This window comes from Lipophrys pholis (assembly GCF_963383615.2).
Source record: "Lipophrys pholis genome assembly, chromosome: 6".
Lineage (NCBI taxonomy): Eukaryota > Metazoa > Chordata > Actinopteri > Blenniiformes > Blenniidae > Lipophrys > Lipophrys pholis.
Genome location: NC_137629.1, coordinates 6647316 through 6663002, shown reverse-complemented (window position 1 = coordinate 6663002; position 15687 = coordinate 6647316). Strand labels below are relative to the sequence as shown.

General features: G+C 42.5%; 2 protein-coding genes across 2 annotated transcripts; one reads left to right on the top strand and one right to left on the bottom strand.

Annotated features, from left to right (window-relative positions):
- The first annotated feature begins 782 nt into the window (after positions 1-782).
- nkrf (NFKB repressing factor) lies at positions 783-10173 on the top strand. The gene is made up of 3 exons (XM_080465600.1): positions 783-1132; positions 4446-4570; positions 7533-10173. Exons 2-3 carry the CDS (start codon positions 4480-4482, stop codon positions 9755-9757), a joined length of 2316 nt encoding a protein of 771 aa, XP_080321726.1. The 5' UTR covers positions 783-1132; positions 4446-4479; the 3' UTR covers positions 9758-10173.
- A 1282-nt stretch (positions 10174-11455) lies between these two features.
- On the bottom strand, positions 11456-15141 carry LOC308111288 (ubiquitin-conjugating enzyme E2 A). Its single transcript, XM_080466149.1, has 6 exons — positions 14947-15141; positions 13443-13523; positions 13330-13355; positions 12887-12976; positions 12709-12797; positions 11456-12530 (listed from the first exon to the last, which is right to left on the bottom strand). Exons 1-6 carry the CDS (start codon positions 14988-14990, stop codon positions 12402-12404), a joined length of 459 nt encoding a protein of 152 aa, XP_080322275.1. The 5' UTR covers positions 14991-15141; the 3' UTR covers positions 11456-12401.
- Between the last annotated feature and the right edge of the window lie 546 nt (positions 15142-15687).

The window sequence follows — 15687 nt, the reverse complement described above, 5'->3', positions numbered from 1 at the left end:
ACACAGACGTGTGCAGAGAACAATACACTACAAACGTGAAGAAAATGGAGAGAACCTGACATCCGCATGGACTGATGACGCATCGGATGCTCTCAGGGGTGAGTCTAAACTATTAAACTACTGATCTGGACGATAAAACTAGAATATAGACCGCGAGTCGTACCACTACGCGGCCGCCATGTTTGTTTACAACTGGGTGAGCAGGAGGGAGGGGGAGAGATGTGCATGCGCAGTAGCCGCCATCAGTCTGCAGAAGGGATTTGCACCGAATCTTTCCACCTTGGGAGCCGGATTAAAAAATTTGCAGATACAGTGCATCCGCAAACTGGTGCTGTGTAAACGGACCCCCCAAAAGTGAAAGAAGTTTTGCGGATACACTCGTAATTGTTGTCGTGTAAACGGGGCCTCAGGCTACTTATTCAACATTGAATACTGTGACATGGTTGTGTACCTGATTGTGCACTAATTGCGCTACAATATTATATACGTTCGAAAACTGCTAACTAGTTTGAAATATATCTAAATTTACTCTGAACGCACACAGCTACTGCTGCTACAATTGTGAAAAGTAAATAAGTACTGAAAAGAGTAAGAAAAGAACAAAAGCTAAATTGGCTAAAGGAGCAAAAATAGCTCAGCAATAATTAGAAACAGCGAAATACTACTACTTGTTGGGAAAGAAAAAACTCAAGACATTCAGAACAACTAAAACAACGAAATCGGACTTTAAGAGCACGTGTTTACATCTCGACCCACTGACAGCAGCCTGAGACACGCGGTGCATTGTGGGTCTGTGCGGTGACAGACGCCATGATTCTTCTGTCCGGAGCAGAAAATGGACGCATCCTGCATCCTCAATGAGCGTCTGTAGCTCCAAACTGGGTCCACACAGCCTGCTCAGACCACCGGTCTACCCCCGTCCCCTCTGAGGGACTTTAACCCGCCTGTTTGTTGGCGGCTCTGTGAACTTTATAAAGTTTGTGTGCGGAGTGTCGCCGCCGCTCAAGTGCAGCTGCGCTAGCATAGCTTGCTGCAGGGAGGCTAACACAAAAATAACAACCGTGTGTTGGTGAAAAGAAGCCGATCAGCTGGAGGACACAGACACGGCACCGACCACGGGCTACGCCTGAAGGTAAAAAGCACGGCAGAGCTCACTGCAGACTCCGTGAAAGATAAATAAATGCGGTGTTTAGCAGTTGTGAGGGATCCGAACGGCCTACTGCGTCACTGAGTCAGAGCCAGCTGCTGCTTCCACATCCAGCTATTTTACAACATCACGCACACTCGAGATTAAACCTGTGGGCTTCACTGAAGTCATATCCCGGTTTGCACTTTGTGTTCGGGCCGCTGCAGGATGCCGGGAGGCGGGGATCCTGCAGACGGCGCGGAGCTGTCACTCATCCTGTCCACATGTTGGTGCTTCCAACGCAGTGTTGAATGAACAACACGGGGCAGAGCTCCAGTGGCTGTTGGTTTTACTTTTAATGAGTTTTAGTGTTTCGGGTTGTTTTTAGCTCCTTATATCAGCATGTTTCACCCCTGGTCTCAATAGTTCAGTCGGTTTTATGTATTATCCTGTTGATTCAGATGAGCTCAATATTATGACGATGAAAACAACATAACAGGAGATACAGAATGGTAAAAGTTGGAAAAAGAAACGTAGCCTGTGTAGTTAAATGAGATATAATACGGTTAGATTTTATGAATAAAACACAAGGGGCGACTAATCATTAGGGGCAGGTGGGGCTGAGCTCCACCTGGTGTCATCAGAAAGGACTGCATGCAAAATATGCTATTAATTCTTTAAGATTTATCTACAATATTTTCTTGTCTGTGAGTAAAATTACCTTCAAATTGACACATAATTACTCTGTGAGGACTGTACTCCCTGGTTATTGGTCTTCTCTTGCTGTTTCAGGCTGTGTTTTCTCTTGATCCACATCGATGGTGTATGAGCGGGGCTAGCAAGTCTCTCACCATGCAGTGTGTATTGCATGCAGTAAAGTGTCAGTGCGTATGCTCAGGCTGTAGCTCCAGTCATTGAGATCATGTGATTTTGATGCTGAGTGGCGCTTGAAGACCCACTAACAACGTCATTGGGGGCTTTTCCACTGGAAAGAACCAGGTGCTAGTTCGGAGCCAGGGCCATACTGAGCACCAGTTCTTTGTCTTTCCACCGCCAAAGCCGATCGGGCTAAACGGGTGCTAAGCTTCTTTATAATGAAGCGATACTTTTGGTTCATCACCAACTAAAAAACAAACTACATACTATTGTAAATAAAAGCTTGGCTTTTTTTTAGCCATGAAATGTTCCTTTTAATGGCGCTTCATTGAAAGAGAACTTTGATCAGCATGTGTTTACGTAGGTTGCCCTTGGATACGGCTGTAGAGCTGCGTTCTATCATTCTACTCCTCAATTCCTCCCCAATGTTGTGAAGCATTTGATTCTGTCACATCCAGAAATAAAGTGAAAGGAGCAGAAATTCACAATGTAATGCCCATATGTTGAAAAATAAGCCCCAAGCTCATTCACGCGTTATTTTTTTCCCTCTATGGCTGCTCCGGGGCTCCGGACTAAAGCAACAACGACGTGAAAAAAAACACCAATACAGCAATGAGGAGACACAATGTTTTCTGGCTCTTTAGTCTGCAGCCGAGGTTCAAGCCAGACTAGATGAAGCAACCTGGATGAACCTGATGAATACAGTCTGTCTCCTCATCTCTGTATGCGGGCTACATTAGTGAAATCAGTGACGTACGGCGTTTTGGAGTGACACAATGACGTGACTCTCACTTGGCTCCGTTAACGGTGGAAAAACAACCGGTTCTTTGGCGGTTCTCATTTACAAACTGGCCCTGGCACTGGCCCTGAACTAGCACCTGGTTCTTTTTGGTGGAAAAGCCCTAAATTAGATGCTCCGAGCTGATTGGCTGGTGCTGATTTCGGCACTGCTTCACAGAACCGGAGCTAGTCGTCACTAATACCAGCGTGTTAGCAGCGAGAGCTAACAAACAGTTGAGAATCAAAATTTATTCGGTCGATTATTTACGAGTTTGAAACTCTTACTTTTGCGGAGGAACTGAAGGCAACTAGTGGTAAACTGAGTGACGCGGTGACCAACGGTTTCTAAGAATCTCTACCGGTGGTCAAGTGGTAGAACTTCCGCCTTTGAAACTGCATGACATGGTTTAATTCCCATCGACTTTTATTTTTTTAAAATAACATTTTTTTTGATCGACTATCTCCAAGGTTCAACATTTTTACTGGATCAGCGCCTATATGGTTGTTAAAATGTTGTGGCTAAAAGGTTGTGCACCCACTTTATTTTGGAATTCAGTGGTGTCACGAGACCTGAGATAAAATCTTGCCCCACCAAGTATTTACATCTAGAAACGTCACTGCAAAACACCATTGTTATAATGATTTTTTGGTAGCCGTGTTAGATCAAGATGTATGATGAGCTGCATCAAAGCAAAAATATGAATCAGCTATTTTAATATGTTCACCGAAGCTTTAAAACCACTGCTCATTGTGTTTATTTTATTGGTTTTACCAACAAGTTGGATTAATAATAGTGAATATTTGTAGCCCCATTCAAAATAAGTGAAAATCTTCTTGTAGGGTGTATTTTATACACAGATAAACAAACGTGTGCTTCTCATCAAACACATCAGACTTGCTACAGGATAACTTTGCATCCACAGATTTTCTAGGTACCAAAAGTATTTTTTGTACTTTCTTTTTTTTACGTGACCAAAAATGTTATCACTATCAAATAATTTCTATTCTGTTGATACAAATAACTACAACAACAGTCTAAACATTACTTTTGTACATGTTTCAATGCTGGTAATTGCAACAAATGATATTGTATTTGCAAAATTAGAATAAAGAAGGAATAATAAATAAGTGCAATAAATGTATGGGTGGCTTTCTTGTAAAGTTAAAAATAAGTGATACCATTTTAAAAAGGAACTAGCTTTTAGGCTTGGGCAGAGTGTGTAGAATGTATTGATAAAACTATCTTAATATTATGGTTCATGAAAAAGAACAATGAGTAATGCACCTGTTACACATCTGTTTTTCTAATGATAACAAACTACAGCAAAGCTGATGGGACATAGTGTGTGAGTCCATGCTTCAGTATAAATGTGTGAAACTTCATACTGCTTTGAGATCTACTTCTACATTTCTGTCATTTTAATCAATTCAGTGACTGACAGTCAGCAGGTCCAAACCTTTTTAAACACTTATCTGAAAATGTAGTGTTGTGTCACACCACTTTCATTAAACATTGGGAAGGAATAACTTTTTTGGAGGCAAAAGTTTTCATCTCTCTACACTCATCACCATGATTTTTTGTTTTCTTTTGTTTTCCCTTGTATTTGTCACCTGTCTGTATAACATTTATCTGCCCGATGACTGACTCTGGCCTCAATAACAGGTATGGCCTGGATTTGATTTGGACGGCGCTGGTGATGGCAGAAGGGACCGACACTGGCGAAATGCCCTCCTTTGAGCCGACTCCTAGTTTTGAAGCAAAAAAGAGACCTACTTCTTCTGATGGCAGTGAGTTTTGATCTGTGTCTGTGTTTGTGTTCCCTGAAGTTAAATTTATATTTCCAATGTTGTTGACAGTGATGTATCCCAGTTAGTAGTTTCATATAATCATTTTCCAGTCATGTTCACTGTGGTGTCTTTAAAATCTAAATAAAAATTTTGAATGTGTCATTTAACGTTCACATGAAAGAATTTTTATTAAGAAGTTGACGTCACTCATAACTAGGGCTGTGCGATATGGCCTCAAATCAATTTCACGATATGTTGAGCAGTTCACCTCGATAACGATAAATGGACAAAAGCAACTCCACTGCGCCCCCTGCGCAAAAAAATGTTTGGCCACTAGATGTGGCCGTTATATTGATAGTTTGACTCCCATGGACCCATTTATTGCCACTTTAAAGGACTGTAAAACTACACTGTCTGAAAATAAATGAAGAAAATAGAAATTAAGTACTTTTAGGTAAGATTTATTGAAGCGCTGATAAGCACAGATTACTTGAAATGAGAACAACTGAATACATTTAAAAGTATAAAATAACTTCAATTTCCTGCAAGCACAAAGTATTGAAAATACAATCTCTTGTGAACAAATTCTAAATATGGATATTACAAAGAGCTTACTGGAAAATGGCCACATTCAAGTTGTCAAGTAATCAAGTTCTCTATAACAAGAGAAACGAGTTGCATCCCTTGTAAACTTCAGGGCATGTAGTACACATGCCAGGCCTTTAGGGGTGCAGTAAGACACCAAAAACGCAGAAGAAGACAGACCACATAGACATTTAGAAGTAGACTTCTGCTCATAAACCTCTATATAACTCTAGTTCTATATGGCTCCACTCCTCCTGCTGCTACCGTCTTCAGTAGCTTCTGCAGCTCCATCGGAGCTTGTAGTCCGTGATTGTTGTGGTTATTAGGGGACATTGCGGACCGCGGTGGGGGGAAGAGGGGGGCGATTACTTCATCTTTTTTCAACAGATGATCGTCTTTGCCGACTTTGTTGTCCACACCCCGGGGTGTTGGACGGCACGAGCCGGGGTTTTAGAATTTCCCCACTCTGGGACCCCCTGAAACACCGAATATACCGAAATGGGCAAAATGACGATGGTAATTTTCGGTATCGGTAAATTTTCGGTTTATCGCCCAGGCCTACTTATAACTTGACCTAAACATCTTTGAATGTAGTTCTGGAGAAAAGGAAACGTGTAGAAAATGTCTGAGCTGTTCAGCCTACATGTGAAGCTGTGTACACACAATTCTGTGTTTGTTCAGTGTAACACAATCAAATCTGGAGAAATAATTTTGTGGCATATAATTCTGTTGCTCGGTCATTGATCAGCTGATAGATTTATTGGTTTACAGCAGGGGTGTCCATGCTCGGTCCTGGTGAGCCGGCGTCCTGCAGGGTTTAGCTCGCTCCCAGTTGCAACACACCTAATTGCAATAAAGGGCTCGTTATTGGGCTTTTTCACAACCTTGGTGATGACATCATCATTAAATTCAGATGAGAGAACTAAAACATGCAGGACACCGGCCCTCCAGGACCGAGTTTGGATACCCCTGGTTTACAGCAACATGCTGTCAAACAGAAGCCGCTGTAACACGAGTCGGAGGTGATTCTGAGTTTCAGGTTACAACAGTCCCTTCGCTCCTCTGTGTTAAGTTACAGAGACGCAATTATCTTTCTGTTGTTTCAAAATAAATCAAACCGATGATGGAAAAGTTTTGATTTCTGACCTTCTCCCAACATCGAGTTCCATTCATTCCAGCTTCAGAGGCTTGTTTGCTGCGTTGCCAGATCTGACTGACAGGTTTCAGCCCAAACACAAGATGAGACCCACGCAACTCAATACAAACCAGCCCAAATCACGACGTCTCTAGGAGCACCTGATAAAATCCTAAAATGGTCACGTTTGTAACAAAGAACACATCTTTAGCACACTGAACTTCAAGATTGCACTGAAAAAACGTAGCAGTCTTTTTAAAAGAGTACAACAGTAGACAGTACAAATTGTTTTGCATTTCAGAGTTATTGACTTGATTAACCGATGATGATCTCACATAATTTAAATACTCTGCTCTTTCAAAATAAATCAATTAATAATATGAGTGAGAGGACACAGCTGTATGTTGAAATGTTTTTACTTTTTAGCAGCGAGCTGTCCAGCCGCCATTTGGACAGTCAACTTTTTAAAAAGACAGCCCAAAAAATGGCGCTCAGCATGCTCAAAGCCGTCTCGACTATGCGTACAGTAGAACCTCGGGCACGAAAAAGTTTTAACTCTTAACACACCTTAATAAGTGGACAGCCTCCCCCCGCAGGGCAGCATGGTGCTTCACTGTGACTTTGCTCAAGTTTCACTTTACACCAGAGGAATCAAGCATGAGGCCCGTGGACCAAAACCGGCCGCAAAAGCTCCAATCCGGCCCCACAAACCACCAAGCAAGGTGGTAATAAGGATTTATAGGAGTTTTTTTTTTTTTTAAATTTCACTGAATTTTGCACCAGAATGCTTCATTTTCAGTAGTAATTGTTTGGTTTTGCAAAATTATGGACAATTTCATCACGTATACTGTGCGCCACAACAAAGAAAAACTTTCAAGTGTAAATTCAAATGTTATTATAGCAGTATTTTACCAGTCCAACCCACTTAAGATGAAACTGGACTGTATGTGAAATTTTGTTTATTTTGTGTGTATACAGTAAAACCTGTGATGTAGGGATGTCCTAAAATCCAAGGGCAAGTGTCTCCTGAAGACAGGTGTTGTGTCTTTGGTGGGACACGTCAGGAGGACAAATTGTAGGACCATGTTATTGAGGGACCACTGTCACATTTCCACACTCGCATCTATCACACCTGCTATAAAAAGATGATTTAATATTATTACTAAGATTCCCTATCGAGCTCGTGTGTTTTCTTCCTTTATATTGATCGTTAACTTGTGTGATTCTTGTGCGGTTTTGCAGGAGACGAGCCCATGAGGAAAATGCCGGTGACAAAATTTGGTTCCAGACCTCGATTTGAGCCTGTGCACTTTGTCAGTGGTGGAAGCAGCGGAGGAACGGGCACCGATGAGAAGGAGAACGATAAGGATCGCAGGAGGGGGGATTCTTACGGCGGGAGACAGCTGGACTATGAACACTCCTCGTACGGAAGAACGCAGGGCTCCTCATCTTTGAGGCCTGGTTTTGACCGAGTGCCGTCGTACACTTCTGACTCTTGGGGTTCCCACAGAGACCGAGACAGGGCTACCTCTTCAGGTAGCACGAGCGGCTTGGGTTATGGGGCTCGAGGTTCATCTTCAAACTTCATGGCAAAAACACAGCAGGACTACACAACTAAATATGAATCCCATGGCGCCGCCAGAAACTCAGACTCTTACTGTCAGCCCCACAAGTATAATGGCTATGGGGCAGTTAGCAGATCAGGCGGCTGGGATTCAGGTCGTCAGGGTTTGGGCTACGGGCATCAGGACAGACCGACATCCAACAGGCCCTTCAACAGAGTCTACAACAGCCCGGGCAGAAGCAGTCCCAACGTGTCCCAGCTGGTGCATTCGTCACAGCCTCAGCCCATACCTCAGTCAACGATGGATGAGAAGCAACGGCTGATTGCCAATGTAGCGTCTGCGTTGGCTGTTGCTTTCAGGGACCCTGTGATCATGACCGGGAGCGACTCGCCAAACTATAATTTCATGTTGAGCCGCAGCATACAGGCCTGCAAAACTAACCCTGAGTATATTTATGTCAACCTGAAGGATATCCCTGCGGCCGACCTACCGAAGAACAGAAAAGTGCCAACAGACGGTTACGCTTGTGAGCTGAGGTGTCAGGGGGTATATCTCGCCACCGGATACTCTGGCAGTAAAAACGGAGCGAGGGACCGGGCCTCCGAGCAGGCTGTGAAACTCTTCCTGAAGCCAGTCGAGGTTCGTGTGGTGCAGCGTAAATACAGACACTTGATAGTCAACGATATTGTCGTGTGCCAGATGCACAGCCCGACGCCGGCATTCCTACCCGCGCTGCGCAACCCAGAGGACAAACCTACTCCCAGCTCCAAGGGCCAGTATGAGCCCGACAAGCGTAAGCACTGGACTGAGTTCGTGGTCATGGACAACGCTCACGATGCCATCTGCATCCTGAACAACTCCGCTGCTTTCAACCGCATGAAGATAGACTACAAGTTCGATCAGCTCCCCAACGACGCGGCGTGGCTCTGCAGCGTGTTCCTCCAGGATGAGCTGGTGGCGCAGGCGACCGGCACCAAAAAGAGCTCAAAGCATGCAGCGGCTCAGGAAGCAGTGACCAAACTTCGCCTGAATCAGGCTCAACGACAGCAGCAGCAGCAACAGTCCCAATATTCCAGAGGAAACAATCAGTTTGACTCTGGAGGACGGTTTGGGCAGCAGGGCGGCAAAAAGAAGCATCTGAGTGAGCTTGTGATCCTGGAAAACTCAGACAATGCCATCTGTATCATTAACGACACGGCTCAGTTTAATAAAGTCTCTGCTGATTACAAGTTCACGTTTCTGCCTGATCGACGCTGGAGGTGTGAGGTTTACTTGGAAGGGCAGTTCGTTGCTGCAGGAATTGGGCCTAAGAAATTGGTGAAGCACATTGCAGCAGTGGAGGCCTTGGCCACATTAAGACAAACGCAGGCTGTGGTCAAATCCAACCTCAGGAAGGAAGGTCATACCGACGCCATATCTCGCTCTCAGATCCTGGCCCGCTCCGGGGAGGAGGCCATGAGGCAGGAGATCAAAGAGGATAACATCGGAAACCAGCTGCTCCGGAAGATGGGTTGGAAAGGAGGCGGCCTGGGCCGAGACGGTGAGGGCATAGCGGAGCCAATCAGAGTGAAGGAGCAGTTCTCACGAGAGGGTCTGGGCATGGACACGGACAAAACTGGAAATCAGCTCAGCAAGCGTGACATCGAGGACATCATTCGTAACTACGCCAGCTCGGACCGCCAGGACGACCTCCGCTTCTCCACCGATCTCACAAACGATGAACGCAAGCAGATCCACCAGATCTCCCAGAAGTACGGGCTGAGGAGCAAGTCGTATGGACAGGGCCGTCAGCGGTTCCTCATCGTCAGTCGAAAAGTCCACAAAGACCAGCTCATCGGCCAGCTTTTACAGGAAGGACAGGTGGGACGATACGAGCTTGTGAAACCTCAGGCCTCGCACTAATTTGCATGCAGATTAAAAAAACAAAACAAAACGGGAAAACTCATTGGCTTGGACTTCAAAGGAAATCATCCTCCAGCATAACGACAATGTTTTACTAGTGTGATTTGCAATTCACATTATTAAATGAGTCTTTCAGGTATCACTTGTGGTTTCTGCATTCCTTTGCCATGAAATGGACTTCAGCTTTAGGAGGAGCTGCCAGAGATCTGTTCAATGTGTCTTCTTTGGTTTTTGGTTTCAAGCCATTCCACGCCCTTTTGTTTCACTTACAGACTGAAAAGTGACACTCAGTGCTTCGTGGTGTCGCGTTCTGAGGATGCTCCAATGATTTTTTCAGTTCAAAAGAGAATATGTAAAGAAGCTGTTTCCACCACTTGGTTGGAAAAAAAGCAATTCAGTATCTCATAATAAAAACACTTGTCATCATTAAGAAGTATTTCATTATTTTGACTGTCGATCCTTTTTCTAAATATTTCAGTGTGGAATTAAAACCATCTCCGAGTCAAAATATTCTCAGTGCTGTTGCTCATACTGACTCTGAATTCTATAATGTGACTTTATAGTTCATATTAATGACTTTCTATATCACAGGTATGACTTTTTACATCAGAATTCTGACTTGAAGCTCCTAGTTATGATTCTGTATTTCATATTTGGTAACTTCCACCTTTCTTCCAAACTAACATGCCAATGGTATTGAAGGTTTGAGAATTCTAGCTCATATGTTCAATGAGTTCTTTTCAAGGCACTTTATCACACATTTTCTCCATCACATATAAAAGGAGGGACAGAAGGACTTGGTAGCAAACAATAAATATCAAGCCGGCAAAACGTTTTACAAATGGAATAGAAGTAGTCTATCTATACCCAGGGGGGATTCTTGTAATAGATCCACACAGAAGGTAAACTATCAATACGGCATGATCTTTGGTAAGATTTGCTGTTTTCAACAGTTTTGATTACAAAGAAATATATAGTGTTTATATGCTTTATCATTTTCATATACATTAGTTTGGTTACTTGGCTAATAAACTTTCTGTACCAGCTTTGTTCAAGTTAGGATTACAAAGTCTGGAGGCTATTACTTTGAATCCTATAAATTTTACTTTGTATATCAAAATTTGATTTTGGCCTCACACATAATTTCCCATAAGAACAGATTGAATCAGTTGAATCAACCTGACTTTATTATAAGATACTGAATGTCTTTCTTTCGAGTGGCAGAATGAAACTTCCACAACATTTGAGGTTTGTCTCGGCAAAAATTCTCTTTTTTGTTCATTTGTGACTATTGAAGAAACCTGGTAGATTATGCAGCCGTTTTCTCTGCTTGTTTCATGGATGTTGTAGAAAGATCGACTCAATGAGGAGGATTGGGAAGGCGTTCACGTCAAAGTGTAGCGAGGAGCTCATCCCAACCGCACTGTAATGATTTCTCTGTAATTCAGCAATACCTGCAATGTCTCAAACACCCGGAGCTAATCCTGCAAACAAGCTGCATCTGTGATAGGAACCTCTTCACATAGGAAAGTGTAAAGCTGTGATCTTTGTTACATGTCAGATGTGTTTGGTTTGTGTGAGTACAGTAAATGTCTGCTTGTTTTCACAGCTGTAATGACAAATTAAAACCCACGACTATCACCCGGCTCAATGTGATTCCCATTTTCTGTTTTGGCTCACAAAGCAATGGACAAAAGTGATGTATATTTATTTTATTTACAAGAAAATGTACAGTTTGTTACATGGGTTACCAGTGCAAAGTTCGATAATCTGAAAACAGACAACCACCCTCTTCAACAGTGGAATCAGCTTTTTTATGGCAGCTGATTTCCAAGATTGTAAAATAGCATAGAAATGTCCTCACACGGCCTTTAAATGTCAGCATTATGAAACTCTGCAGGTTAAGTGCCTGGAAAAGGTCATAAATGTCTTGTGTGTTGCAGAGAGACTTGCATGTCTATTATTGTCTTTTAAATCAAAGGCATGGAATTATAAAATGGCAAAATGACCTCCCTCCCAAAAGGCATCTGTTGATTTGTTAGAGGTATGGATGTCCATGCCATGGATATGTTTTGTTTTTATCCATCTGAAAGGCTTTCCTCGACAGGCATTAACAAACGAAACCAAACAGGAGTAAACCCACTGAGACAGAAGGAGAAACACCCACAAATGGCTTTTTGTTTTTTTTTCCAAAATATGAAGTGCCGGCACCTACACGGCAAACCACATAGCAAGCACATCGAATTAAGTGTCGCCGCCTCGTCCAGCCAGTTTACTTCATGTGTGATTGAACAGGCAAAGCAGTGGCAGCTGAGAGACTGGTTGTTGCCGAGGAAAAAAAAAAAGAAGAAGAGAGAATTGAGGACATTTAGCAAGTAACCCAGATATAACAAGGTACATTAACTTTCAACAAACATACGCTATTGCCCAACAATAGCATTCGGCAGGAGTGAATGCCACAACACAACAGCATACAAACTTAGCAACAGTTAGGGGACAAATATACTGAAGGACTTTTTTTCTTTTTTTTCTTTTTCTTAAAGATGTGTCATTTTTTTTTATTTCTGTGAGATAATATGTTTTCTTGATCGGTGGTGTCATGAATCCGGGCTGGACACTGTTCATACTCCGACAGTAACGAGGGTCAACAGTCACGCCAGCTTTGTTCAACAATAGCAGAGACCCTCTTCTCGTACTCCCGCTTGTTTTCCTGGTAGAGCTGGGCTGCTTGGCTGTTGGCTGGACTGTTTGGGTTTGGCTCATCCAGTAAAGACTTTAAACACACACCAGAGAACGCCAGTGGGTTAGGTTTCCAATAAACTTTTATGGCATCCTCAGAGTCACTCTATGGTCATTACAGTCATCAAACACTTGTTGACTAAGATGATGTGCTGTCAACAAACTGGATCCTTTTCATTGTGCTTCAATGTGATTGAGTGAATGTTAGGTACCTGTATTGAAGTTAAGATTGAAGAGACATCGTAGGTTGGACTCCAACGATTCTGAAGTATATCTAAGCATATGCTGCCATCTGCATACACTGAAAAAATAAATAAACAAGGCTTGAATTATCTGCTTCTTAAATACTTTCAAATACCTAAATTCGAAATTTTAATTATCAGTACAAACCATTTGGATGAAACATTTTGGAGACAAATCGCACTGTTGGCGGTTTATTAGGATATTCCTCTGTGAATTCAATGGTAAGCTTGAAGGTTCCTGTAAAAAAAAAAAAACAACACAGTGCGGATAATTCAATCAATGTGAAAAATATAAATGAGAGACAAAAATCCCCAAACTGCCAAGTTGTGAGTTCCAGTTAATAAATAACCAGAAAACTATTTCCAACAGCTCTTGTTTGGCTTAAAGCTGTTGAAGAGGTCAGTGAAGGAGTAGACTAAGTGGGTGGATAAGTTTTAGTCCTGTTTTTAGGAACAAGTTACTGCTTAAAACCACTTACCCAGCACATCATCTGACATGATCAGTTTCTTGATGAGCACCAATCAATGTAGTCTAAGTCCACAAACAGCTGAGAGCCGTCATGAAAAACTACAGGATTCTTGTCAACTTACCATCTTCAAAAGGTGTTCCCTCCGGTCTGGAGAAAGAAGTCACAAGCAGGTTTGTTCATCTCTGTGCAATAAACTAATGTACAAAAATCTTAGATTTACAGCTTTTTACATACCCAAAAATGACGGCGTTCCACACCATGATATTATTTTCTGAAGGCGCCCCGCTGACTCCAGCTGGAGGATCCTCTTGCAGCCTGAAGCGAAAAGGTTTAACATAAATATATTGTCTGGATGTGCTGCATTATTGATGGTGGTCAGCAGGACAGGTCATTAAAATAGGAAAAGTGAGAGTGGAATATTATACAGGTGTTGACAGTATTAACATATTACAAACAATATTCACATTGTAATTTTTTTCTTTGGTTTTTGTGATGCAATTTCATGAACCCGCATGAGTGTTGTAAGGACTGTCAGCAAATGAAAATGAACTACGGCTTTATCTGCAGGCTCATTAAGATCACAAAGTGTATGGCACCAGTACTCAGATCAATACTCTCCTGTTCACTGTGGGCAAAAATGAATGACGGACATGTTTCGGCCAGAGGCCATGTTTCATCAGCACAGTGATTAAAAAAGGCTATTTAAAAAGGCAGTACGTTGGGATGAAGACAAGCTTGTACATGCTGAAGTTGGTGTCACACAATCGAACACCATTAATCCAACTTTCATACAAATGAAAGTGTTCACATAATAGATATAAGTAATTATATGTCATGACAGCAACAAACTATATGACTGTTGACAAGAGGTCTCACACTGTAACTATCACTACATCTATGGATAAAACTGATTGGTCCATGTTGTTAATATCGTTACAATTAAGTGGACATAAGCAATGCCTCCATTACTGGTTCATTTCAATCACATCCCTAATTATTGATTATCATTTTGGCCAGTGTTGCTTGGGGATTAGGATGAAGAGATTTTCTTTTAACATGGATTCGATGTGTGACCCGTCAACTGGAAGATACTGTAGAACCAGGATCAGGAAGCATGAGGTCGGCCTGACCGTCTACAGGTTTTCACAAGCTGCATGGCAGATGGCTGTTGATCCTCGGGCTTACATGGTGATCTATGGAGGCCCGGGATGGGAGCAGCTTTGATCAGTGTGTATTTGGCTTGTGGACACTTTTGCCAAACGTTTCTTGTGGCTGTGACGGGCCATCTGGCCGCAGACCCGATCACCAGTTCAGAGTTTCATCCCCAAAGAAGACGAATAGAGTGAAATATATATTGAGAAACCGATCGAGAAGACATGGCTGTGTTACGTAGAATAACAATTCGCAAAAAAACGAGGGAGTCTTAAGTAGATTCTAGTGATAAAGTGACAATTTTAACGCGACTACTACTACCGGCTGCTAACGCTGATGTCAGCGTCCTGGCTGTATCGTTACTTAATCAGGTGCTTGTTTATCATACTATACGAACGGTAGGGACACTCACAGACGACAAAACCATGGCCATCGCCCACCTACGTTTATTTATTATGGGGAATAATATTAATATCATTAATTTGTTGTTTTGGGTTTGACTGCCGCTAATGCTAAAGAGCTAGCCTCCGGCTGCTAACGTTAGCTACAGACACTTCTGTTGTTTAATGTTTTCCTTCTCGCTTACCGTTTAAAATCTCTCATTAAACGCCGTCTTGCTGGAGTTGACATCCTGTGTACGCGAAAACCTAAATCCTCGGAATATAGGCACACCTAATATATATGGAGAGGTGACTTTCTAAAGGGATGCTATTTAAACGGCTAGCCAGCTAGCCAGCGATTGCTACCAGTTTGTCAAATATTTGGCTGTCTTTCTGAATCTGAGGACGATACCAATCACACAAGAGAGGGGGTATCAACATCGGCCGCCTTCAACTGGTAAACTGTATAGCTACCTCGACACAAAATAACTATACGAATTGAATGTAATATTGTACGCATCTATTGTTATTGCAGTATGATTTCTGGGCCACGCTAATAGAATCAGATATGTATCACTCGCATGACCCCCATTCATTCAATTAGATTATTCCAGTGACAATTACGTCATATGTTGCGCCCATATTTAGTTTGTTGGAACTCAGTAAACGGTCTGAATATTTATGATGGACTCCTGTCTTTTCTTTCTGTATTCGGTCGTTTTTAATCCATCAAATCATTTGACTGACACATCAATAATCACTCTAGGTATGAGCCGAGACTCTTGCAGCGTTTGAACCACACATATACAGTACCACTGAAAGACCACTAGATGGGGCCAAGCTCTCAAAGGTTGAAAACTACGCGGCATGACACTCCATAAGATCTGGAACTTATTATGATCGCCTCAAACGTAACACTATACCTGCTGTAACACTATACACTACTT

What these genes read in the sequence shown, in the direction of transcription:
- nkrf (XM_080465600.1), top strand. Translation starts at nt 4,480, where the DNA reads ATGGCAGAAGGGACCGACACTGGCGAAATGCCCTCCTTTGAGCCGACT. An exon ending in ACCTACTTCTTCTGATGGCA is followed by an intron (nt 4,571 to 7,532) that starts GTGAGTTTTGAT and finishes GCGGTTTTGCAG; the next exon opens with GAGACGAGCCCATGAGGAAA.
- LOC308111288 (XM_080466149.1), bottom strand. Translation starts at nt 14,990, where the DNA reads ATGTCAACTCCAGCAAGACGGCGTTTAATGAGAGATTTTAAACG. An exon ending in CAAAATGTTTCATCCAAATG is followed by an intron (nt 12,798 to 12,886) that starts GTTTGTACTGAT and finishes TTATTTTTTCAG; the next exon opens with TGTATGCAGATGGCAGCATA. An exon ending in CAATCTTAACTTCAATACAG is followed by an intron (nt 12,531 to 12,708) that starts GTACCTAACATT and finishes GTGTGTTTAAAG; the next exon opens with TCTTTACTGGATGAGCCAAA.